The 27,841-nt window shown below is 41.4% G+C and overlaps 1 protein-coding gene across 6 annotated transcripts in view; it reads left to right on the top strand.

The window, feature by feature from the left end:
* The window catches only part of MYRIP (myosin VIIA and Rab interacting protein), a 149,357-nt gene that overhangs the window by 54,440 nt on the left and 67,076 nt on the right, over positions 1 to 27,841 (top strand). For all 6 annotated transcript variants that reach the window (XM_053409639.1, XM_053409640.1, XM_053409635.1 and 3 more), the window contains exon 3: positions 9,474 to 9,695. In XM_053409639.1, the coding sequence (XP_053265614.1) occupies positions 9,474 to 9,695 (222 nt within the window). The remainder of the gene's footprint in view (positions 1 to 9,473; positions 9,696 to 27,841) is intronic.

Raw genomic sequence — 27,841 nt, 5'->3', positions numbered from 1 at the left:
TTTACTTGGGAGTGAGTTTCGTGGTATTCGGTGGGTCTTACTACTGGGCAGACATTGTTAAGCTTGCAGCCTTAATCTATTTTATTCCTTCTTGTTATTCAGTACGTTTCCAGTATTACTAAATGTGTGAGCTGCTTTCAATGCGGAGAGAAGGCAGGGGTGATTTTTTTAAAGAGGTCATTATCACCACAACTGACCATTTAAATGTTGATATTTTCCTTCATTCATTTTAAGTTCTGCATAATGCCCATTCTTTGTACGGTGATTTCTTTGGTGAGGATGACCACTGGTACCTGTCTTCTAGCCTTGCTTGCATGATGTATAATGTAACTTTCTTGGCATTTCTTGGATGACCTAATTTGTTCGGAGGCTGACCAAGCAGGAAAGCTGGGTTTTTACCTTATTTAGTTCTTATCATGTGCCTGTTAATCCCTTTCTGCAGTTCACTTTTTTGTTTTGTTTTGTAACAAGCCCAGCATTGAGTTTTGAAAGGAAAAATAGTATTGTATACACTGTCATAATTCAGTGAAAAGTATTAGTCATTAATCCAGGCTTTATATGCTAGTTACTTTCTCTTGCTCAAGTGGTGTTTTGTGTAAGGGGTCAAAATGGAAAACTATCCTATATGTTTAGTGGTTCTGCTGTTGGATTTTCAGCATCTAACAATGTATATCATTTATCCCCCAAAACTGCTGAAACCTATCCTGCAATGTATTTTTGTTTGTTTCTGTGTCAAGGCACATCTTCAGCCATAAATTGCCAAAGGCCAGGTGAGATCTGAGCTGAAAGGCAGCTGAATGTAAACTGAAATGTCCACTCTTACATTTGAATGTAGAAGAAATCTCCAAGGCAATTGATGAAAAGCTTAGCTGAGAATTCCCATAGAACATTTCCACCTCCCCTCAACATTAAGTCATTAGGGTTGCTCATATGGGAGTAGCAGTATGGAATCTGAGAGTGATCTCAAACTTTGATTCCTTGGTAATGTATCTTAGGAGGAAAAGGGTGTCTGCCCATGGTTCCCAAATTGCACCTAGCCCCCCTTCTCTCACTCTGCACTAATGGCAGTGGGGCTGCTAATAGAGAGGCGTAAAATTGTATTTCTCAAACAGTTAACACAAGATAATCCAGTTTGAAACACCAGCGCAGGAAATACATCTAATCATTCACAGCAGAGATGAATATTCCATTAAATACATCACCCGGAGAACTAGTTTGGCATTGCTCAAACCATATGATTAATGTACAGATGTTACTTTCCTTAATTACTCTACAACCAGCTTTGTCTTAGAAGTAGAATATAAACTTTCCAATAAGGTTAGTATTAGAGGCCAGAGTGTAGCACTCAGAAGAAGTAGATGGTTCTATTCTGGAGAGCGGAGTTGATTTCAAAAAGAAAACACTTGTTTTAGCAGGTATCTTTGCCTGGACTAACATTAATATCAGCTTGGCATATCCAAGCTCCTACAGAATGCATTTTGAACATTAGTGTTAGCATATCAGGTATCTGTGCTGCATGCCATATACGCTAGTTTAAAGGTTTCTAAGGAGCCGTTTGTGGATTAGCTATATACCTCACCAATGTTTCTGGATCAAATACCATAAACCTAGAGATGTCCACCCAAAAGTTGGGGACAGGTTTAAGTCACCCTACCCTTCTTCTCTACAGTTCTTATCAGTAGTAGAACTGTGATAAACACTGCAGAAGCCCCAGCCACTGGGCATAATATAGACCATTATAGGATCACCTACTTCTGGACTATTTGATTAAGCATTTATCAGGAAGGTATATAATGGTTGCACCAAACAAATAATAACTTGGCTTCTTGGAAATCAGTTCTGTGATGAACCTTGGGATTGTAAATCTTGCAGAGGCTCTGATTAGAAATAAGTTACTTGACTTCTGTGCATCAAGAAGAAACTGAATATTTTTATTCTCTTTTCTGGAGGCTGCATTAAAGTTTATCTCTCTCGGTACTGAGCCATATGGAATCTGTAAGGCTTGGCACCTGCCCAGCCAATTTGCTGGTATATTGCACTCAGACTATCAGAGTAGCTTTAGAGATCTCTGTTCCTTTCTATTTGCAAGAAACATGCCAAACCCGAAAGCTATATTTGACAGTGGTTGCTCTCATGTTTCCCCTTCATTTATTTTTGGTTTTAAAGGATGCTTTAATCATTACTCAAATCATGAGATTCACATAATGTCTGTACATTACATAATACATGCTTTTAGTCTACCACATCACTTGAAATGTTAAACCACTGCTGCAGGACAATTTTATGCTATGAAAGGATACAAAAATTCTTGTGTGGCACATCCACTGTGACTCACTATTGTACCATTGCAAATTATTGGACAAACCTGAACAATTATTGTCCCACCAAATTCACTTATTAATATTTATAGAAATGAATGCTGCTAGTGGTACTAAGTGTGGCAGCAACAAAACCTGACTGCAACAGAGGGTGGGTTCTTATCAAATTTTGCACAAGTTGAAAACCCAGGAAAGTTTTGAAAAGCAGTCTTCCCCATTTGCAATATTGGCTGTATTCGCCCAGAGCATTCAGCCTGATTAGTTTGCAGAAGCTTTGTTGGGAGATTACCGTATTTTTCGCCCTATAGGACGCACCGGCCCATAGGACGCACCTAGATTTTTTGGGGGGGGGAATAAAGGGGAAAAATTATTTTCCCCCAGCCCCCAGAATGGGCACAGCTTTGGCATCGCTCTGGGAGCTTGTGCAACCTTCGGGAGCCGGCACGGCTTTGCGCCGGGCTCCGGAGGGTTGCGCGGAGCTTCCTGAAGCCTGGCGAGCGAGAGGGGTCGGTGCACACCGACCCCTCTCGCTCTCCAGGATTCAGCGAAAGCCTGTATTCGCCCCATAGGACGCACACACATTTCCCCTTCATTTTTGGAGGGGAAAAAGTGCATCCTATAGGGCGAAAAATACGGTATATGATGTCCACTGTCTACTGAGCATTCATTCTGATTTGTTTCTGAGGCGAGGTTGTACAACATCATGTCAAGCAATTGTTATTCCATACTTCCCAGTGCATTCCCAATCACTTTCCTTAATACAAATAGTCAGATTTTTTTATTTTGGAAATAATAATAATAGTTGTTGTTAAATTTATTACAGTAGTCTACTTCCCAGTGTGCTCCTTGTGGGTAGCATGTTGGTGACTAAGACCCCTGCAGCCACCAATATTGTACCCTCTGCTCATTAGCTGAAAGTCTTCAGCCCAAGCCTGGATCTACCCAAATCTGCCCAATTTGGTTCAGAAGTAAGGCTTTATCTGAATATGGTACACAACCCTATTAGATTACTGTCAAATTTGATTAAAATCAGCACAGCTTTGAAAGGTTCAGCCCACAATCTTGATTCAAAATGGCATCCAGTGCTATCTCAATCCTTCTCCATCTTTGGAAATTGGCTTATTGGTGCCAAATTGGGTGACAATATCTTCAGAGACGTCCAAATAATTAGAGTTTGGAACTGTTTGGTTCGTCATCTTGATTCAAAGTGGTCTCCAACCATTGCCACGTTTCCAAATGTAGATGAAAAATGGCTGCTCCACTTCTGGAACTCTTGTGACAGATTGGATGGCAATATTGTGAAAGGCATTTGAATATCTACATATGGGGAGGCAGATGGGTGGGAATTTGGACCAACAGACAAACCCCTTTCCAAAACAGAGTAGATCATGCATTCAGCATACAAAGGGAGAGGCCTAAGGGCTATCATACACCATTATTTCCTAACAATATCCTCTACTTCTATGGAAAAGCACCAGCCAAAGGAAAAAGGAAAAAATGATGGGGAAAGGAACCTTTTGCATATTGAATTCTTCATAGCCCTATCTATCATTGAACAAAGAGACCCTCAAATCAATATTTCAAACCATAAAATAGAAGTAAGGAGCAAAGAAAAGGGAGCGAAGGAGAAAGAGGAAAAGGAGACAAAGAGGAGGAAGAAATCAAAATTCTATAACTTTAATCCAATGATATGTTGGAGGCCACTTAGCACAAATTAACTTCCCATGTGAACTGCACTCCTTCCATGAACCATGTAACGTTTGAGCAGCACACTTGGCTCCATACATGATGACTGAAAAATCTTTCAACAGAATGAGAGCCGCAGTCTTGTGTGAGTTTGAGGCTAGTCTGTAACCCAGGCATATTGTTGGAAGCCACACTTGGACCATGAGATATTTTAGCCATGGGCATTCAAATAAAACTATAAATCTAAATAAATACTTGTACTTGATTCCATACTAGATGCTCATGATAAATACCAACATTTTCTAGCAAATGAAGTTGCTGAAGATGTGTGGCTATGGCTTTATTACTTTTTTGAAACTTTTTATTGTATGATAGCAATTTCATTTTCAGCTTTGTATGCTGCCCCGCTGCCAGAGGGTTCCACAAGGCAACGGAAAGCAAACACCAGTTTTGACAGTAAATCATAACGAAATGTTGAGGCTCAAGGGAAAATGCATTAAGAGCTATTTGCTTTTAAAATTGTACATCTAATGGGGCATTTTAAACCAGTTTCTGCCTCATATAAGAAATAGCCCAAAGATTAGATATATTTATTTTCTCATGCATTTTGTCAGACTGTGTGCATGCATACAGTGCCAGCAAATACTACTATTAGGTTCTCTGTGTTAAGGTGAATTGAACCGCCCTGTATTTTGCTTATTCCTAACTCTGGGTTCAAGCCCCACTTTGGGCAAACAATTCCTGCGTTGCAGGGGGTTGAACTAGATGATCCTAGTGGTCCGAGACCTCATAGGCTATATGATTAGTTTTAACTCTTAGTAGTTGCAAACCCTTTTAAATTTAGCCTATTGTTACTGTGTAGCTTATGAAGTCTGTGTTTATTGATCGCATGTTACATCTTTTAATAAGTATGGTATTTCCCTTTTGATAGGATAAAATTACTTTTGATTTATCTTGGTCGTCACCCTTGAGGTGCCACATTCTGGAGGTTCAAGGTCAAAAGATCTGAAATTGGGTGTCAGGGTTGCATGTGTGAATTACCCACTTTATGAGAGCAGGAAATATTTCTCCTGGGAAAGCATTCAATCATGCAATTTCCCATCTCCCTTTGAAGTGGAGTCATCCAGGCACAGTTTTAACACCTCATCTGTTGTTTATGTGAACTAGACTTCAGTGTGAATTAATCTCACATGCTATCTCAACATGCAATAAATTACATTAATTTTTGCCCCTGTTGATTTTAAAGGTGAGCTTAATTTAGCAATGTGAAATTAAAAAGCAAACTTTGATTCAGTTCATGAAACCAGATGAGACAAATATAAAATCAATATTCTTGGGGGGGGGGCATTTTTATTTGTGCAGTCTTTTTAAAACTGAGTAGCAGCAGTCACAGTGCGTAATTTGAAATGTTTGTCCAATTTGCATAACTTACCACTTTCCTTGATGCATCTGTTATTCTTTGAACTTTAACAAATATCCCCTCTGTTCTGCTGATTAAATAATAAATCCGGGGAGTTTTAGAAGTAGAGGAAATAAATATTTTATCATTTCAAATGTTGAAGACTTATCTTCTGTTTTATTCCTACAATTCCAACTCTGCACTGTCTAGGGATGTTTTCTAGAAAGTGAGTTTCCACTGTTCATTATTCATTAGAATGCAAGTTGTGTTCTTCTGTTAGAATAAATCCAAATTATGAATAGTGTCATAATGTAACCATAAAACAGCATTGTTCTTTCCTTACATTTATTTCCCACCTTTCTTCAGTAGGGAGACCCAAGCACCATACATGTGATTCCATGGCAGTCATCCAAGCACTGAACACAACTACTTAACTTCTGTTCAGGTGGTAGCTTCTCACTCAGGTGCCTTCAGACTATATTACCTGGGACCATGAATTCTATTGCTGCTATACTCAGTGCATTACCCATGCCAGATTTCCTTCCATGTTTTTCTTAGTGCAATTAGTGCCAGAGACAGATGCAAATAACTTCCGGCTTTTATATTCTCAAAGGGTGCATTGTGTTTTTTTCTCAATTAGCTGGCAACGGAATTAGAACATGGGTTCCTCAGAGTATTTAATACACTGAATTAACAACTAGCAGTGCCCTTGCCAGTTGCCACGATATTTCTGTAAAGCCTACTCACAGATAAGTTCTATTCAGTAAACGTTTCTGGCACGTTTAATTAAAGTGTATTTCTCTTAGTATATTTATCCTAAAAGTTTTTTTTAGTTTTTTTTAAGTGTAGTGCTTTCAGAATCAGCCGATTCCAAAATCCATATTGGAGCAATAGTTTCATTAAGCCAACCAAAATGACACAAAATAATGTGCAAGCTTTTGAGTTATTCAGAACTCTTCATCGGGCTAGATGGTAACCAAAGCGGTGGTAAGGTGGGAGCTGGCTGGACTCTACATCTTGTAAAAGACTTAAGTAGGAACGTGGAAGGAGTTAGCAGACATTCAAATGAGACCATTTAGGTGTTATGCAGCTTCCAGACTACACCAAATCTGCTTGGGAAGAAGAAACAAAAAAATGGCTGAGTCTGGAAATACCAGCCGCAGCTGTTACGCTGGTTTGTATCCTTAGGCAAAAGACACAGGTTCCTTGGTGCGGGGGGGGGGGAGGCTTGCTTAAGTCATGCAATCTAAGCTCGGAGCATTCATCTTAGACCTCCTTGCTGGTAAGGTTAACATGGGTAGAACAAAGGCTTGACAACTCATCCACCCAAGGTGAGGGAGAGAGAGACATAACTATGCTGGGCACACCAACTTACTCTATGGTCTTAACCCCTTCATGCATTAATTAGAACTTAGCATGTTGGTTATAATGCGGATGGTTTATCTCATATCAATTTGTTATCGCCTCCTGCTTTATGGTCTTGTTATGCATTTAAATGTGTTTGTATCCTGGTCTGGAATCTGGCAAACTGTAGACAGACAGACAGATAGCATTACACTAGAAATTTTTAGGTAAAGATTTGGCAAGATAGCAGGTAGCATTCTCAGACCAGCTCTCTCCCATTGTTTGTTGACCTGATGCAGCAAATGGTTGAAATGTTATGAGAAGGAAAGAGCAGAGGTGTGAACAGATTCCGAGGATATGAAGATGAAATCAATAATGTCGTTAAGGTCATTAAAAAAGAGTGGCTGAGGAAACCCAGCCAGATGGGCGGGGTATAAATAATAAGTTACGATGATGATTACTACTACTACGGCTACTACATTAGAGAGACCAGTTGCTACTTTGTCCCCTTACTGCATTACTTTTCTCAGGGCTTCAGGATGCTTGCTTTGGCAGAGAAGACAGTCCTTTGTTAATCAGCAAGGAGGAGAGTGACTGCCATGTGTAACACAGACTAATAGTGTGGTTTATTAGGCTAGTACTGTGGGAAATATAAAATACAAGTTTTGGAAATTATAAAAGCAGGGGCCACTCAAATGGAAATGAAGGACACCACTCAACAGGTTCGAGTGAGCATTAAACAGAAGAGCAATAATATATGACATTATATAAACATTACATAAACTGGCATTAAACCTTTATAACTTCTTTAGAGAATGTAGTTAGGCTGTTTAAAGTTTAATGGCTTACTGCTCCTAGGCTTCTGGAATCTTCAAAGCACATTGCAGTAGACCTCATTTATCCCTCCTCAAGGCATGGGGTGGGGGAGTATTGACTAAAAATAACTATACCTCACAAATTTGTGATCCTAAAACAACATTCCAGTATAGTTTTTAAGAGTCTTTCATTAAATCTAATCCAGGAATGAGGGAGCAATTCAGTTGTGTTTACATTTTAATGCAAAGAAACCTAGCTCACACTTCCCCAAGCAAGAAGCGAAGTGAAACACAGCTGTCCTTCGAAATTCACACTTCTCCAAATTTTTGCAATTCAGCACTCCAACCAAATAATGTGTAGAAAATGAGTATATTGGGGGAAAGTGTGCATAGAAAGGCATATGTTAGTGAAAATAGCATTCCAAGATGCATTGTGTGTGTGTGTGTGTGTGTGTGTGCGCGCGCGCTATGCAAAAATCATGTTGCGAGAAAAGCCACAAATGCTTGCCTTGACTCCTGCAGTCCCTGTTAACTCTGTCGGCTCTGCCCCCCCCCCCGCCTCATGCACGGGGCAGAAAATCACAAGAGCAGGCGCTGGCAAAAATCACGATGCAGTGAAAACCATGAAGGCAGCCTCTTGCAATGCCTCCTTATTTCAGACATTGTGATATATCAGTATATTATGATGTTTAGCTGGTGATATACCATGATGTTGAAAACCTGATATTGCCCAGCCCTACACACAAAGCATGTGGGGGGGGTGCCACAGGGTGTGTGGTTTTTTTTGAGAGAGAGAGATCATCAACCCCAGCTGCCAATTTGAAAATGGATCTCAGAGGAAATGGGAAGGCAGCAATGTTATCTAATCATATAAAGTAGTTCTCTTTGCACATCCTCTGGGTGCCATTTTCAGATGGGCAGCAGACAGACAGCCTGTTGCCTAGATGGGTAAGCCAACAAGCTTGGGTTGATGAATACTTGGACCAGGTGAGACAACAACAACAAGCCTGTGACAGGAAGGGTGATCCTGCCCTTGGGTGGATGGCAGTGTAGCGCAGGAGTGTGGGGCTGCCAAGCAAGCAAAGGAGCAGGCATGGCATTGGCAGGGTAGAGAACCTGGGAATGGCCACCAGGGCAGTATGAACTGGAGAGCCCTCTCAATGAGAGCTTGCCTCAGGGGTCCCTCAAACCTGCAGTACTCGCCGGGCTGTCTTAACCATAGGCGCCAGGGGTGCCAGGTGCCAGGCTCTCAGGGGTGCCAGGCCAAGAGTCCAGGGCCCGAGAATTGGAGTCCGGGGAAGAGCCCGCCCATCGGTCAGAGCACCGCATCAGTCTCTTCTGCTACAGGCGGCTCTGCGCCGTGAGTTCAGGGATGAGTGAGTGAGCAAGCAAGGTGCTGAGGTGGCCAGCTAGCTCCGATCTCCTGCGTGCCTGGGATTGGCATAGGGCCATGGAGAGGCCCATCCAGTGCACGCTGCTTACACCACGAGGTGCCCGGCTTCGCTCAGTTGCCAACGCTGATGCCTCAGGCTGGTTTGTTGCGCTGGGCTCCTTATGTTTCCTGTTTTCTTTTCCTGAGCAGAGATAAGCGTGGTGTCAGATCTCTAAAAAAAGGTTGGCGACTCTGGGCAACCTGGGGGAGCATCGGGTGAATCTTTGCACCCCGACAGTGCATATGCTTAAGATGGCCCTGAGTACTCATGCCATACCCTCTGATGAAAATAGGGACATCCTAAGGAAAAGCGGGACTTTCCGGGATCAAATCAGAAATCAGGATGGCTTCTGTTAATCTTAGGAAATAGGGACACTTGGAGGGTCTGTCCCTGTGCTACTGAAGACTGGTCCGATTGCTGAATGGAAACGGCATTACTTTGATTTTCTCTCTTTCGTTTCTTTCTTCTGGGGTTCCAGTGAAATGAAGCAGAAGCTCGATGAAGAGGGTAACAAGTGCAGCATTCTCTCCAAGCAGCAGAGGTTTAACGAGCGCTGCTGCATGCGTTGCTGCTCCCCTTTTACGTTTCTCATCAATACCAAGCGGCAGTGCCAGGATTGCAAATACAACATCTGCAAGAACTGCAGCTCCTATCAAAGGAAGGAGAAAGGTTGGCTCTGCAGTGTTTGCCAGCAAGCTAGGTGAGTGCTTTTTGTGATACTAATAAATAACAGGGTTGATGCCTCCTTCTGACCTTTTTTATTTTTTATTTTAAATTGCAAGCCATTGACAAAGAGAGACACATGTTTTACTCCATTAAAACGACATTTTGCTGTGTGACTTGTTAGTCCATTGCTTCTCTGGAGATTCCTACTCATTCTTCTATTAATCTTGCTTCATTCATGAAACATATGGCTCATCTCCTTTCTTTTCTTTTTGCCAAGCTTTGTTTTCTAGTTGCTTTGACCAAATGTCAAATCAGCGTAATAGGGTTTTAGAGAGACATCTGAAACCTCTGTATTGGCAACTGTGATAAAACAATATATATATATATAAATCCTTCCAGTAGCACCTTAGAGACCAACTAAGTTTGTTATTGGTATGAGCTTTCATGTGCATGCACACTTCTTCAGATACTTCTTTCATGCAAAGTTTGATACAAGTTCTACAAAGTGTGATGACCTATGTGCATAACGAACAGGTAGCATAATTTGAATACCTGAAGGAACCGCCTTGACCCATGCTAGCCTGCCTTTGCCATAAGATCTTTGGGAAAGGCCATGTTCCAACACCCTCTTTAGCAGATGTTCACTATATGACTGCATCCACAATCCGAATCAATACTATTTCACTCTGCCATTCTGGGAACTGGAAGCAGCAAACCACAAGGGTTTGGTGTGTGAAGCAAGTTCATAGTTTGTTTCTCTCCTAGCAAACCATGGTCTGAAGCCAAACTTCGGTACTGGCTTCCTGATCATGGTTTAAGCGAATCAAACCATAAGTATTGTGATTCCCTTCTCCTGGCTTCAGGGTGAAGTGAAACAGGAGCAGTTCAGCAGTGTGTAATAGTATAGTGCTTGTTCACAGTAAAATGTGGTTTTCTGGCTTGCTGTGACATGTGAACTGGGTTTTTACTTTAACAAAGGAAAGAAGTTTTTCACTGTTGCTGCCGCAATTTTGGAATTATCTCCCTAAGAAATCATGCCTGATACCAACATTACAAGTTTTTTAGTACCAATTGAAATCCTTCCTGTTTGCCCAGACATTTTAAATTTTAGATTTTTTAAAGGGAAATGGTATTATTTCCTGCTTTTAGCTTTGGGTTTTTTGGGGGGGTTGGGGTTTTTTTTGGTCTTCTTGTATTTTGTTAAGTATATTTGTTGGTTTTAAATTAGACTTCTGTGTGAATTTTACTTGTGCTTTCGTATACCACCCTGAAATATTTTGATGAAGGGCATTTAAGAAATACTTTAAATACATTCAAATGAATACAATAATGCTATTTCATCTTTTAGCAGCTTCCCAGTGTCATTCTAAAGCATCCCCACAATCGTACAAATACTTGGAGACCTGTGCTCTGTTAATAGTCACATCTTCCATCATTCCATTCTGACTTGACCTTTCCCTTTTTAAGAGCTGATTCTCACAATCATTTAAAGCATTATTTCTGTGATGTGCTATGATTGAAGGGAGCCATGAGCGGGTCATTCTGCCATGGCATGCACAGAACGCTGTATGTCTATTATCCCTGCAGCACCCCTAACATTGTGGTTTGAAGGGTAGTGGTATCCCTAAAGATGGGGGAAGAGAGAAAAATACAATTAAATATAACTGCATCATTGTGCTTATTGATTTTGGTTATCCAAGCTAATCTTCAGTGCTAACTCAAATCGGCAGAGGCATTGATGAGGTGAGACTGTCACTGATGCCTTGTTTCTCTTTGGAACGTAGGACTGAGCCACACCATTGGAAATAGTGGAAAGCGCTAAGGAGCTCAGGCCCATATTAAACTCCTACATTTGTGTGGCTGAAAGATATATTTTTTCAGTTTTAGTGAAAGATGTAATTTGGATTTATATGTTGATTTAATTTTTTTTTAAACCAGATTGCATGCAACTAGAAGCAAACATTCCCTGATGTTTCAAAAACTTTGACGTATTACTTGCTTTATTTGTCATGACAATGCATGCCCATTCCCTTAAAATGCATGGATTCTATGGGAGGTGCTGGAACTTTGACTGGAAGTCAACCTTAACTTACTCTCTCGCACGGGATCCCTTCCTTTTATCCATGGGTGTGTAGAGAGATATTTCACAGTGGGGTGAACCATGGCATGGTTAAAGTTACATTTTCTTTCGTAAGTGCTTTAAAAGCAGGGATGCAGCACGTGACGGCAACCACTTCAGGTGCTGTTGGTGGGGAAATGGTCTCTCAGTGGTACAGGAAGACTTTTAAAAGCGCTTGACCCTTGCATTTGGGTGCTGCACTGGGCTGAAATGTTCTGTGGTTGGAAAGGGAGGCAGCCTCACCTACTCAAAAGATGACATGCTGTCACTGGTGCAGAGGACTGTCTCTTTGCACAGCTGGCACTCAGCATAAAAATGGGTCTTAAAACACAAACTACCAGCCTCGGGCAAAACACTTCATTCAGTATACCTTCTCACAGCGCCAAGTGCGTTGTCATATGCAGGCATAAGTTTTTGTACAGTTGAGTCAAGATTTTTCCATGAAGGATCAACTCTTTGTTATTTTGTGATTTAAAAACAGTTAATTTTTATCTGTTTACTCAAGACAACATAAATAGAACAAGATAATTTAAATTTCATGAATAAATTCAAGTAATTGTTCCTTTTACTGAATGTTCCATTGCTTTTGAAATTTTAACTGCTTCTTATTACACACAAACCAGAAAGAACCAAGTACTTTAAATACACTGTTTTTCAGACACTGGGCAGAATCTTGGGTAGATGCTTTCTTAGCTCCATCTCTTTTGTTATTTATTAATGTCTTTCTTGATTTGTTTTGCTTTTTCTTTTATACACTTCTCTCAGTATTGACTTAAATGGTGTGAACTGGCCTATCAAAAATGAGCAAAAGTTTAGAATGCATTAGAATTGAAACATGACAGCCACGTTCAGTTGATGAATCTGAGCAGAAGCGATTAATCTCTAGACAAATGACATTTGGATGGGTGTTATCCCCCCTCCCATTTTAAAAATATATACTGGGATTAAGTCAGTTACAGTTTGCTGTAACAGAAGCTTCCAGTAAGAAGAGGCACTGCTATTTACTACTGGTTTATTTTGATATAAAACACAACTGAGACCTGGAGACAGTCAGCCTGCCTTATCAATAACACAAAGTCTATCAGTTCTTCTTCCCAGGCTGCCTGTGGAAAGCTTTGTCTTCAGTTATTCACTCTTCGCTCTCCCAGGGACTGTTGTGCACTTAGCACAAAGTCGTATGCGGGGAAAAACAATAGGAAAAAGTTGGCCTCTTGGTGCTTTAGAAAACCTTGTAAATGTACCGCTTGCAGTATTCTCTGCTGAAACTGCACAGTCATTATCCACCTTTATTGTGTCTTGCAAAGTTCTGGAAAAAAAATGTTTGAACATATGCAGAATCTGTGTTTAAATTATGCATGTTGCACTGTTACGGTCTTGCAATGGAAGATACATTCATAGACGTTTTGTGATAAGCAGATTGTTTTCTTTCAGATAAGATACCGTATTTTTTGCACCATAACACTCACTTTTTTCCTCCTAGAAAGTAAGGGGAAATGTCTGTGCGTGTTATGGAGGGAATGCCTACGGGTGGCATACCTACGGATTTTCCTCCTCTAAAAACTACATGCGTGTTATGGTCGGGTGCGTGTTATAGAGCGAAAAATACGGTAATTGTTATTCTCCTTAGCTGCACTCAGTATGTTGTGATCCAGAGTGGTTTTGTTTGCTTGTTTTTGCATTGGAGTTGTATCGATTAAGGACTTATCTATGTAAAATAGTTACCTTTCCTTGACTGCCTTTTTCAAATGTTACTTTAATTGCTTAATCCATTAGGTAATCATCTAGATTTGGCTTCAATAATGGAAATTTAAAATGCTTTCCTCTGCTTTCCTCTCAGGCCTTTTCTCCTGCATTGTAGAGGGTTGTAGTTGGGTCCCTTCCAGCTATAAAATTCTATGATTCTATGATTCGGGGTCATGGCAAATTACCTTTTATTCAAGAGCACCCCTAACATACTTCAATAAAAAAGAAACCCCGATTTACACTAAAACAGCATGTAAGATTGAAGTGCGAGAAGCAAAAAGGAGACATTAAAACCAATTTAAAACCAATTTAAAAGTTGGACTGAAGAAAGCTACTTTTATTAGTTACCTATGTTGCAATGCAAGTCCACCGATGTCTACTTAGTTCAATGAGACTTACTCTCAAGTTTTTGTGTTTAGGAATTGCCGTCTAAGTGGACTTAGTGCCCTCTTGTCTGCAATGTAGTCTACTTCAAATCATCAACGTATTTGTATTATTAGTTCTGAAGCCCTGCTCCTAAGTGAAAATAGGAGCTCTTCAAAAATTAGCTAGGGAACTCACTTTGCCTGCTTTAAAAAGAATAAAAAATTAGGAGAAACACGCATTCCACTCCTGAAAAGGTGAAAGATTAGTCTCTGGGGATTGAGGCACAATTAAATGGTGACAGAATAAAGCAGAAAGTCTACCTACTGACTGAGGGTTGTTGTTAGATATGGAGAGGGCAGGGATATAAGATAGCAGAGGCGTATTTAGGGCAGTGCAACGAGTTCCCACCACACTGGACTCTGAACCTCGGAGGTGCCGCAGGTTGTTGCAACTATGACATAGTGAATTGAACAGAACAGAAAGCGGGAGGCAGGGGTGGTGGTGCCAATTTTTTGCCTCGTAAAGGGCAAGAAGAGTCCAAAGTCTGCCCTTGAAGGTAGCCTTTTTGTTACATAAGTATTCTGGCACTTCATAAGTATTCTGACAGTAGGAGAATGTTCTGTGTGCCGGTTAAAATAAAAGGTCAGAAATAGCACACAAGGCTATCACTAATGGTTTCAGAAGTCACCAGTACAAAGATGTGTCACTGTATCCTCTCGTACTTCAGTTTCTCTTCAGATGCTTAAATGATGTATGAAATGTCCTTACACGTAGCATTTATAGACAATTCCACTGTATGTCTAAAAGCAGTAGATGAGAGTATGCCTTATATGGGATTTTTTTTAAAGGTTCCTAGCAATACTTCGCTGCCCAACTGAATAAGCATATTCTCCATATGGCGAAACCATACACTTAAAACAATTAGTATCCCATTAGGTAGCAGGAAGCAATATTTCCGTATCTTCTTTAGACCAAATATTGAGGGCTCGTGTACATTGAATGGATGAAACGTTGAGACTGTGTTAAATTGCTTCCCATGGGGCCTGTGTCTACATGGTGAGCTGTTTATGTGCAACAGCTCGCTAAGTAGATGGAGTGGCTTTTCTCCATGGCCCTGCCTTGAAGCAGCGTGGAGAAAATAGGCCATTCAATGTGATGCACAGCAGTTGCTGGTCACATGCAGACAGCCGCCATGGGCAGAGTAATTTCAAATGGGGTTGGCGCATCCTTGTGCCCTAATACTGTGCAGAGAATATTCTTCTGAAAATGGAAATCATGGGCAGGGAATATTGCAGTCTGATTTCAGAGGGAGCAGGTCAAAACCCACACCTTTTAATATACAAAGCTCCAGTAGTAGTAGAATGCAAAATTAAAACGGCAAAGGATGTTTAGCTTTTAAAATGCAGGTTTAAATGAGGTAGTTTAAAGTAACCTCTAAAGTAAGGGGGCTTATCGCTTCCCTCCCACCGCTCTCTCTGATATATCCCTCATGACCGATTCAAATAACTTCTCTGTGTGTTGCGGCAGTTAGAAATCCACATGGCTGTACTAATTGGCTTCCTGCCCATGGTGATCTGGGCTTAATCAGGAACTCCTATAAAGAGAACTTGCCACTGAAAACTGAAAACATAGGTTAGCACTTCGCAGTGATGTGCCAGAAATGTTATTCTGTCCCTTGGTTGTCGAGCAAACTTTGTAGTTCAGCTTTATGGACACATGGAATGGCCTCTTGTTCCTCAACACACGGCCGTCAGACCACAAAGGATGACTTATATCAATTAGTTGCAAAAAACACCCTGCACATGCTCATGAGCACCTACTGTAAATTTCAGTAGGTATGTGGAGGATCCTATTCAAAGGTTTGTGCTTTTTTTTCATATTTTGTTGTCTGTGGCTGAATATTGGCATTATAAATATATCCTGGAGTTAAGGCTTGGTGAATTGTGATCCAGACTAAGGTCTACTTTTACCAATCATAGATTTTTAACCAGCCCTTTCTCACAAAGGAGTTTCTTTTAATCTGTGTCTTCTAAGGAGGTGAATGGAAATGTTCTATTGTGCTCATTTTCTGCTTGCAAGCTTCCTATAAACATCTGGTTGGCCACTGAGAACTGGATGCTACACTGGGTGGCTTTTGGTCTGCTCCAACAGTCCCTTGTTATTCTTTTACGTTTCCTTTCAAGTCTTTCATCCAAAACTATATTTATCCTTCTTTAGAAATAAACTGAAATGTTATGACTGGCATTGGTATCTTATTAATGGAGATAATTAACACTGGAAATATTCCAGACTTGGAGACATTGCTGGCTGTGAATAGCAACAGTAAACGAACACCTCCTTTGTTATTAATGTGCTTTAGCAATCAGGGGCAGCAACATCAATTAAAAACTCCTGTTTTTTTCCACAGGAAGCAAAATGGGCATTTCATATTGTAATTTTGGAGAGTTTAACCACAAACCTCGCTATTTTCTTCCAAACCATTCCTTGTATTTCAGTATATAATGCAGCACAAATGGATTGTGTAACTTGGATGAAAAACAGTGAATCCATGATTGGTACTTGGCATGAAACTCTGCATAGGCTCTGGCTAAAATAGAAAATCATTCCCTTTTCCTCCAGCGTCAAGGAAACGAGATCTATGAAGCAACTCAGCTTGCCTTCCTGCCAAGCTTGGTTTTATTTCAGATGAAATAAACGGAGCATATCAGCATATATGTTTCTGTTGGCAGCCGTCTATCTCAGGAGACAATGGAGGAGCGTGCCTTTAGGGGTGAAGTCAAACAGAGAATTACAGAGCCTGCTGTGGCTGCAGGAACCAATATAGGAAAGACATGTTTTGTTGCCAGTGGAGCAGATTAAGGTGTCTGGTTGTGCTGCTACAGGTGCACCATGGCGTTTCATCGCTCTGTAGTCCTCCCGGTGGTCATTCCTCTGGCCATTGCTGTGGATACACAATCTGTCTCCAGGCGCTGCAGTCGTCAGCAAGGGAATACTTCGTACATTCACACCAATGTACTTTCTTTTATAACAACATTGCAGAACATTGATGCACTTTCTTGAAAAACCGGAGGGGGCATATCTTGAGACAGCATCATGCAGTATCTATGAATTGTGTGTATAACCAGGATTAGCTTTTGGTAAAAAATCTATTATTAGAACAATGTGTCTTGAGTAAATGGGTACACAGGAGCAATGGTGCAAATTCTCCAATAAGAAAATTAAGAAAAGATTCTAATACTTAGGGGCTACTGCCCCTACTTGGTTCTCTTGCCACCCTTCCAAAGCCGCCACTCCTTGCCAAAGGACTTCACTTCTGCGCACCCCTGACCCTTACAGCTTTCCACCCCCATTTCCTTTATAGCTTACCAAACTCCTCCAGCTTAGACCAGGGGTTGGCCAATACTAAGAATTTGTCAAGAATGTACAACTTGCTGTTGAAATGGAATACACAGGATGAAACGGTTAAATCAGCCATGATTAAATGGGCGCAGGACATTGGTCATGACATTATGTTTGCTGACTGGGAACAGTTATGGACCACCGGTATAAAGTTCACGGCATGTAACGCCTTAAGAGAGAATATCATGAAAATGATTTATAGGTGGTACATAACCCCAGTCAAGCTTGCAAAAATTTATCATTTGCCCAATAACAAATGCTGGAAATGTAATGAAACTGAAGGTACTTTCTACCACCTTTGGTGGACGTGCCCAAGGATTAAGGTCTTCTGGGAAATGATTTATAATGAAATTAAGAAGGTGCTTAAGTGTACCTTTCATAAGAAACCAGAGGCTTTTCTCCTGGGCATGGTAGGCCAATTGGTGTCAAAGAAAGATAGGACGTTTTTTATGTATGCTACAACAGCAGCAAGAGTTCTGCTAGCAAAGTATTGGAAGACACAAGAACTACCCACGCTGGAAGAGTGGCAGACGAAGGTGATTGACTATATGGGACTGGCAGAGATGACGGGCAGAATCCGTGACCAAGGGAGAGAGACGGTGGAAGAAGATTGGAAGAAATTTAAATTTTATCTTAAAAATTGTTGTAAAATTAGTGAGTGTTAAAATGTCATGGGTAAAGCATAGCAGATTTGCAGAGATAAATGATTGGACAAGAGGAAAGAATAGGGTTAAAGAAAGGAATTTTTAAGTAATTTAGATCAGGGGTTGCTGGAAAAATTTAAAACAGGGATGCAGAAAAGGGAGGCATGGGGAAGTCGTTGAAATTGGGTACATGAAAAAATTCATGAAATTATACATGTTTTTATGTTTGTTTGTGTTTGTTGTTTGTATTGTCTTATAATGTATGTTGAAAAGCCAATAAAAATTTTATAAAAAAAAAAAAATAGACCAGGGGTTGGGAAACATTTATATCTGGAGGGTCAGCTCTTTATCTTTCTCCCACCCGGGGCAGGCCAAAGTTGGCCTGACAATCACCAGATGCCATAGTGATGTTCTATAGGGTCTGCACCCCCTGCTTTGGACATAATGCCAAACTGCGGTCAATTGAAAATGGAAGCAAAAGCTTTCAGTCCCCTGCTGTCAGAAATGTCAAAGTCCCACAGCTCATGCATAGCAGTGGCCCTGTTTGATTGAATTTTTTAATGGAATTTTAAGTAGTAAAAAATAAATAAATGAAGCTCTGTTTATTTTTCAAATAATTCAAAATTATTTATGAGCGTTAATAGCACATAAATAATATCATGAGCTCCAAGATGGGGGGGAGGGGAGGGAAGGAAATCAAAAGAGTGAAGCTGCATAATGCAGAAGAAGAAGGTATAAATGGGGGGAAAGGCTGCTGACATTACTACATTCTTATATGCATTCTGTTACCACACATATTATTTGCTACTCCTTTTCTTCAGCAAGGTGCCCACACTTAAAGGAAAGATACTAGTAGACTGAGATTTATTTCATTTAATGCACTAATATGATATATAATATGATATATGCATGCACTCACATGCACTCACTCACACCCCCACAAAATTTGGTAGCGTTATAATAGAGAATGTCCAGTTGCATATACATTCTAATATGCACTTTTATGAGAGATTTGACTGAAGAGGAACAGTTATACATTTATACTTCAGCATTAATGAATTAATTCAGGCCTAATTCATTAATGCTGAAGTAAAAGTGACACCTTTGAATGCATGTTGAGGTATCACATGTTTTAACATCTTTCCACATATTGAAAATCTTTTGCATGTGCAGTGTTATAAACTAATGCTCTAATGAACACAATAAACACAGGAAGAGTTTGATGTCAGGTTGCTTTCAAGCAAGCAATCTCACCTGTGCACCTCTGGAGCAGAGATGGCTCAAGGTATTTTGATGCCTGAGATGCAAAACCAAAATCATGTTCTCCCCCTGGTACAGCCGTACCTTGGACTCCGAACGCCTTGCAAGTCAAACATTTTGGCTCCTGAATGCTGCAAAACCAGAAGTGATTGTTCCAGTTTGCGAACGTTCTTTGGAACCTGAACGTCTGACTTCCTGCAGCCAACCAGAAGCCGCGCTTTGGTTTCTGAACGTTTTGGAAGTCAAACGGACTCCCGGAACGCATTCTGTTCGACTTCCAAGGTACGACTGTATAACCTAAATAATTGACAATTTTATGCTCTTTAATTGTATTTTAAAATCTGGTGCCCCACCCTACCTAATGATGGAACCAGCCTTCCTCTGAGGTGGCATCGTATGCCATGGCTTGCTGAACATTTGGATCAGTTCATCGTGAACATGTGTTATGGGCTACATAAAATGTTTTAGTGGTTTCAGAAACATATTGTGCAATTCCCACCTACCTTTATATCTAGTTTCATACGCAGAAGTTGACATATCCTTTCAAATATATTTAGCATAGAGATACCTTGGCCATGGGGAGTTAAGTTGTTGTGATATTCCTAACACCTACGTTTTGGTTGTAAAGTGTCAACGTAGGAACAAAGAAGCCTTGCACTGTAGAGAAGGCTGAATTTTAAGCATTCTTCATAAGAGATTTCCTATGATCTGACAGGTTTAATGTTTAGAGCATTCATAGCGGTAATTTTAGAGCATTCGTGGCAGTGAATAATAAAATATTTCAGATGTTTTTCCTAGATATACAGGACAGCTGTTTGGCATAAACATGGCATGTGAAAGCACCCCAGTGTCCCAGTTTGCCATTCAGTGATTAGACAAAAGGAGGAAAACACATTTCTATAAAATCTGCAGGGTTCATGCATGTTGAAAGAATATATATTTTTCAGGGATCATATTAGTAGCATCTCCTACACTTTGATTCTGTACCTTACATGTAAGCACTCTCAAACAACGTGTTTTTTTCCTTTCCCCTTGGTGTCCTTTCCATCCTTTACTCCAGAGAAAGACATGCAGTTGGGAATGTGCAAACTTGCTCCTTTATTTCTGCAGCACTTTTACACAAAAAGCCTAAATATTCTTGTTTTTCAAACAGCTTTTGTACAACAGGGTTCCCTCCAACCCATTCTGAAGCAGTTGCAACTAATGTGTATTATATTGTGAACCAAGAGATGCCTGCTGACGTTTTGCATTAGGGGTGGAGAAACCCATGGCCCTGGACTTACAGCTCCCCTCATGCCTGAACACTGGTCATGCCAGCTGGGGCTAATGGGACTTAAGGTCCAACACAGGTTCCTTATCCCTGCTTTACATTATCATATTCACTATCTTAATATGTACTATTACTGGTCTTGTTGCAATTCCCATTCCATTTTGGTGTCTGATAAACAAGTGCATGCACAATGTGAGAAAAGGAGGAAAGCAGAATTAGTTGCATGCACAGGTGCTGAGTCCCTGCCCCTGGGAGCCCAGCCAGCTAAGAGAAGGGAAGGACACAACAACAATCTGGGATTCGTTTCAAATGTAGGTAAGCCTTGGCATAGGCATTGGGCATGTATCTCTCTCAGCCCACTGCTGGGGGTCTGAGGCATGACAGGGTCAATCTTGGGTTCATCACAAGACGCAGGTCTACGCAGATGGACCCCCCACCTCCAGGCCAGGGGCGGAGGAAGGGGGTGCAGTGGGGGTGGGCGTCCCAGGTGTCATCACTGAGGGGGTGATATTCAGTCCACCGCCCACCCGTGACTCCCAAGCCTACCCTGAGCCGTCGGGGGAAGGGGCAACGCTGTGACGCCTTGCCAGTGGCCTTCCCCCTCCCCCCTTCATTTTGACAGCTTGGGGGAGGCTTGGGAGTCATGGGTGGGTGGTGTGCCATTGCCCCCCCCACTCCAGGGCTGCTTCTTGGTGGGGGGGAGTCTCCCCCGAGCTGTCAGAAGGAAGAGGGAAGGGAGGAAGGCTGCTGGCAAAGTGGCGCGGCTCCCTCCCCCACCACCTAGGAAGCAGCCTGCCATGGATGGCTCACCCTGCCCCCCATGGGATGCTTGCCCCGCCCCCCATGGGACGCTCGCCCCTCCACACAGCATGTGTGCCACTCCAGGTGCCGGAGCAGCTAGCTTCGCCTCTGCCTCCCAGGTGCCAAGGGAAGCGCTATAGTCTGCTAGCCATATGCTTTGACTCTTTGGACAGAAACTTCCCTCCAGACCCCTCTAATGGAGTACCCTGTTATCACCACTGCAAGAAGGGGTGTGTGAGAGAGTAACCACTTCACCCCCTGGTAGGTGTTAGACTAAAGGATTCTGTTCAAGGCCTAAAGTTGTGATTGATCCTATGGGGAAGGCAAAACCTGCAGTGCAGGGGAATTTCCTTCCTGGTTCCGAATATGGCAGCCATTATAAACCATAGCAAAGCCTGCACAATCTGAAAAGGGAAAGGTTATGGCATCAAAAAACACAACCCTATAATAGAGGGTGGGACGGGTGGGTGGCACTCCTGGGCCAACCGAGCTGCAGCATGCAGCGTTGGCTGGCTTTTATGGCCAGGGAGTGGACCGGAATGAAGACTGCAGACTCCAGGTCTGCTCCTGATGCCCACCCCCAGGCCACTGCGGATTGGCTTAGAATTCAAAAACGGGTCTGGTGGTAACCCGTGATGCTCTGCAGCAGCTGGGGGAGCAGCAAACAGCCTCAAGCAACATGGCGGGGCTCGGAGGGTGCCAGAGTAGCTGTGCCAGGTCACAACAGCCACTCACCCTTCGGACCAGGTAAGCAGCCATTTTGCTCATGTTTCAATTTCCGCACACTAAATAGGAGAATTAGGCTATGTAAGTGTGCATGTGTGTATATAAATGAGTGGAAAAGAAAATTGAGAAAACCCTTTTGAGGAGGAAAAAGCCTTCTATTTTTTTATGGGTGCCCTCTTGTGTATTGAAATTCCCAAAGGAATTTTAGGTTGAAATATGCACTATTTCAAAGAGGTGCTTGCGCGCTCTCTCTCTCTCTCTCTCTCTCTCTCTCTCTCTCTCTCTCTCTCTCTGTGTTGCTCTTTTAAAAACCCTCTTTCTACCTTAATAGCACTGTTTTAATATAACTACTCAAAGCATTTCAAAGGACTGAGCTGAAGTAGCTTTTGCAGTCTTTGCACCTACGTTTCATGACCTCATTTATTTCGCCTATTCATTTTCAACACTGCATTGCCCCTTTAATTTGGTATTGACTCAGTTGAGGTGGTTTATTGAACAGCCCTCAGATGTAAAAGAGAGAGGCTTCAGCAGAGTCACTTTACTACCTCTCTTCAATGCTGCCACCTATTTTCTGATTAGCACTTCATAAATCCTGCAGGATATTCTACAAAAGAGCATGGGGGTGAAGACTCACCCACGCCGTGGTCCTCTTCTAGTGACAATACTTTGCAGGATTGGGGTCATGAAGGAGCACAGTTCAGCCTTAGTGAGTAGCAGTGCAATCTTAATCATGTCTGTTCAGAAATAAGTCCTATTGAATTCAAGGAAGCTTCCTCTCAGGTAAGAGGAATCAGGACTGCAGCCTTAATCAGTAGGACAATGGAAAGCAAACCAATACAGGGGCAGGTTGATTACAGATGTTAATTAATTTAGTAATCCCTGAGTGTTCAATTTAAACTTTAATATAATCATAACAATCTGCATTTTTGTTTGCATTTCACATTTCCCTCTCCGGCTCTTTTTCTTTCCATGTAAGCAAATATATGAGTGGTTAAGATGAGCATGCTATCTCTGTCACCACTGCAGGGTACTAAACAGTACTGGGAGCTTCCACAAGTATAGGAAACTCCCTACTTCACAAGCCTTCAAACATGTGGAGGTCAACAGATGGAACTGTACATTCATCTCCATGCTCCCACCCCATATATGCTTACTTACATGCAAAGAAGTGTTGAGGTGTGTGTGTACACACACAAAACACACACATGGCTTTTATTTTTATTTTTTAAAAGATATTTATTGAGTTTTTCCACCTTTATACATTAAAAAATCAAAAAAACAAAAAACAAAAAAGGTAAAAACACATAAAGTTTACAATCCTTATTTTCAATAACATATTTCCCTGACTTCCCCACACCTCCCCTTCTTATATTCCATTTCAAATTGTTAATTCAACAAGTTTCTTGTCCCCAATTTTTGACCTTTTTATATTTAATTCATTTTAGAAAAACCAATTTTAACTTATAAACATCAGTATTTAAACATCAGTGCTCATTCTTAAAACTTTTTTTCTAAAGTCGACCCAAATTCCCTTCCACGAATTCCCCAATTTTCATACTAATAACAAAACAAAATAGAAAAAACAGATTATAATTATGCACCCTTTGGATTCCCAAACCCCACCCCACCCCTTTCCCGGTTTCAATCCCCAACAAATGTCCATCAGTCTTAGTCTACTATCAGCCTGGAGACCTCACGTCCGAGGCTCTTAATTCTCTCTCAATTCCTCTCTGCCGGTTTTTTTGGTAGTCCTTAATATTAAACACCAGATCTCGGAGAAGCTCTGTCCCGATAGGGTACATATTTCTTCCAGCCAGACCTCCATACTTAAAAGTGGAGCCCGAATCTTGTTTCTTACTCCTTTTAAGTCCAAATGTCCCAAAAGCTCCAACTTTCACCTTAATCAAATTTGTAATCCATAGGTCTTCAGATCTCCACATAAGGAGATCTCTCCATTCTTCAATCTTCAATTCAAAACAGATTTTCATCATCCAGTACTTATTTTCCTTTGTAGCCATCATGTCAGGCCTCTGGCTCTCCTTTGTCATCTGCAACATTACATCTCCTCCTTCCTTTTCCTCAGAAACAACATATATCTCTTTCTCCACACTCTCAAATCTTTCAAGTTTCTCTTCTTGTCCAGCTGCATGGACTTCATGAGTCAAGTCCTTATCAAATTCAATGAATTTGTTTACTTGTTAAGTCCAGAGTTGCAACATTGGTAGCCAAAACATCAATTTGGCCTTGTAACTTTCCCAAGAGAAGAAACACTCTGTCCAATTTAGCTTGAATTTTTCCTCCTTCAGCCATTCTTGTAATGTCCCAAAATCCCCTCTAGAAGGATTTTGGTTACTTTATCTTCCTTCCAGTTCAAATCCAAAAATCAAGTTAGTTTGTATCAGTTCTTCCTTGTTTTCAACAAAATATAACCAAATTGTAGCAAATATATCCAGCAGAGACAGCAGAAACAAAGTTCTCTTTTTCCTTCTTGACAGCTAATTTGACAGCTGTCAAACTCTTCTATATCTCCTCAACAGGCTCTCTCGCGGATCACTCCCGGGTCCGGGGGGGTGGCACTTCAGCTCTCAAAATTAGCTCTTATCCTCCAGTGAAATTCTTTATACTGCCAAATCGTGAAATTAATGTCTTTTACCCAATAAAGAAGAAGAAATTCTCTCAACCTTAGTTAGCTAGTCCTTGCTTTAGATTATTTATAAGACGGGGAGACGGACTTCCTGTTTGCGCCTTCCCCGATCGTGCCTAATTCAAAAAAATTTTTTCTTTACAAATCCAGTTTCCGTATTACTCACGGGTTGTTGCTTTTAGAGTCCAGTTGTTCACAAGAAGAAGTCAGCGCTCTCCGACCATGGAATGCGGCTTCACTCCGCAGGAGAAGCAGTCGACTCTCAGCACCGCGCCGCTCACCCCGTCCCCCGTTCCGAAGCCTTTAAAAAGGCTCCTTCGCGGGTCGGGGGGCGCAAATGGTGCCCGCCGAGTCACCAGGTTCACAGGGTTCAGCGCCTGTGATTTCTGAGGGTCCCCGCGTCGCCGCAGCGGCAAGACCCGGATCCTGCGGAGCCGATTCCCTCCGGAGCTCAGAGGGAATCCGCCATTAGCCGATGGCGCTAACCCGGAAGTCCCGATGGCGCTAACCCGGAAGTCCAACACACACATGGCTTTTAGACCCTTTAAAATATGCCCTGAGTTCTAAAATTTCACTCTTCCTCCAGTGTAGTAAAAGTAACCACATGTTGGGTAAGTTAAAAAAAGAATGGGTTGCTTACAAACTCTTCAATGGTCAGATCCTTGTGCTTCAGAAAAGTTGCACAGCCAGTAAAACTTAGCATATTTTTCCGTGTATAAGACTAGGTTTCCCCCCTAAAAAATAATGTCCAATATTTAGGGGCATCTTATATATGGGGGCCATCTCCCCCCATTTTCTTAAATTGGAGTCCCCCAAAATAGGGGGTGTCTTATACATGGGGGCGTCTTATAGACGGAAAAATACGGTACCTCAGTGACTGTGTTCCCTTTAAGCAGGCTTCCTCAAACTCGGCCCTCCAGATGTTTTTGGCCTACAACTCCCATGATCCCTAGCTAGCAGGACCAGTGGTCAGGGATGATGGGAATTGTAGTCTTAAAACATCTGGAGGGCCGATTTTGAGGAAGCCTGCCTTTAAGGCTAGCTTGTGGGTTTGTGTGGGAGGCTGTTAAAGATTCTAGAATGATGAGCTCAAATGCAGATGTTCCTCATTAAGGTCTCAAGGCCAGCCTAGGGAAAACAATAGGCTTGATTACCTATTTCTTCCCAAGGTAAGGGAAGTTACATAGCTAAGCCTTGCAGGACAGCTTACTCTATGGTATTAACCCCTTCATGCATTAATTAAACTTAAGCATATTGGTTTAGTTGTACCACTCCTTTGAAGAGATTGCAAATACTCTGCAACATCGCACCCGTTCACCTAATCGACACCAGAACATCTGCTTCCTGAGACACAGTACAGGATAGGCCAGCCTTTTAAGGCACTGAGAAACAGTATGGTGGACATCTTTCAAATATTTTAATTGCAGAACACCCAAAATCATCTTGCTGAATGCTATAGTGCTGCAAAATACAGATGTAATGTATTTCAGTGAACTGCAGGATTCATTGAATTTAATACAGCTAAATATATTCAATTTAGAAGATGTTTCCATGTGGACATTTTTGCACCAAATGAACATTTGCTTTATTTAAACAGAGAGTGTGAATGAAATGGAGAGGTTTCCAAGGCAATAATAATAGGCTTTAGATTGGGTTTTAAAGTTCTTGGTTTTGTTTTGGGTTTTTTTGCATTTGATAAATTTTTAAAAGCAAGCTTAAACGTTTTGGGGCAGTATTGAACTCCCAAACAGTACCATATTATGCTTTTAGTACCTGGAGCAATCCTGAAAACATGTGAAAACATAAAGCCTGCAGTTGCTATGTCATTTTGCCTAATGAAATATCCAAAACAGGCATAAATGAACAAATAAACGAATGGCATTGCTGGCTTTAGGGTCTGTGTTTACTGAAATATTATTAGCAACAGCAATTACAGTGTTCCATGGTATCCGTTTGTTTCTACAGAGGGTCTTCTCTTCATCTGCTGTAAGCATAGTGCAAACCATGGGCATAGCAGAGGGGGCAGCTGCCCCCCATCAAGTAAATAAATAAAAATACTTAACTAACAGACCAATTGCATTGCAGATAACTCAGTTCTGACCCCCCCCCCCAACATAAAGCCTGCCCCACCAATAAATCCTGGTTATACTCATGGTGCAAAACCTATTACTTCCTATTTTTGAATGTGACATGTTTCCACAGTGTGGTGTATATTATGGCTAGGAGCCTGAGCAATAGTTATAAGATGGGGAATTAGTAATGAGAAGGGGACTGCCTTTTAATTGGCCTTTGAATAGCATCCCTTAGTGCCCCAGTGCCATTTTCTGTTTCTGTATGTGGGGCTTGAATTTCTGGTTTCTTCTCTTCATTTGTTCTTTTTAGTTTTTAACCAGGCAGCCACCTTTTGCTATTAGTGAATTGAAAAATTTAAACCTCAAGAGATCAACAGCAGGCGGGGAAGGAAAAAATTAAAATTGTCCATACCTTGGATTCTGTAGCCTAGCTGCTGATCTTCCATCAAATCGTATAGCCAAGTTCCTTTAAAGTAGATTTCCCCAGCCTAAATAAATAAACCTAAAATAAACCATACCCCTCCCCTCCCCGGCAAGATGTTTTGGACTCCAACACTCATCACTCCCAGCCAGCATGATCAATGATCTGGAATGATGGGGTCTGTAGTCCAAAACCTAGTGATGGCCCCAGGTTGAGGAAGCCTGCTTTCAAAAAGTTGGCTTTTTCTATTTAATTTGTAAGACGCACAGTTTAAAACTAACTATATACAACCGTATAATTAAACGAAGACAACATAACAAGTATGTAATGCCGCAATCCTAATTACATGTAAATGAGGGTGAATTCCACCGTACCTTCTGCTGCGTAGAGTAGACACATACATGCCTCAATTCACAGAGGTAGTAGGGTCTGTGAGCAGGAGCATAAAGTCATCCTGTATCCCTTGCCTCCCTTTCCAGTGCTTTTCTCTCCAGTAGACAAGAAACAAAGTAGAGGGGATTGAACATGTACTGTACTTTTACTCCACACTGGAGCTATCAAATACTTTGTGTACTTTCCAAAAGATTGGTCGCAATGAATATAAGCATGGTCCTTATTATTCAACGCCCCCCCCCTACTAACTCTTACTTTGAGTAATTAAAAAATGGCAAGTTTAGTGTAGCTGCATTTGCCTCCGCCCCCACCTCGCCCAGCA

This window comes from Podarcis raffonei, chromosome 12 (genome assembly GCF_027172205.1).
Source record: "Podarcis raffonei isolate rPodRaf1 chromosome 12, rPodRaf1.pri, whole genome shotgun sequence".
Lineage (NCBI taxonomy): Eukaryota > Metazoa > Chordata > Lepidosauria > Squamata > Lacertidae > Podarcis > Podarcis raffonei.
Note: the sequence above shows the minus strand (reverse complement) of the source record. Positions and strands in the feature narration are given on the sequence as shown.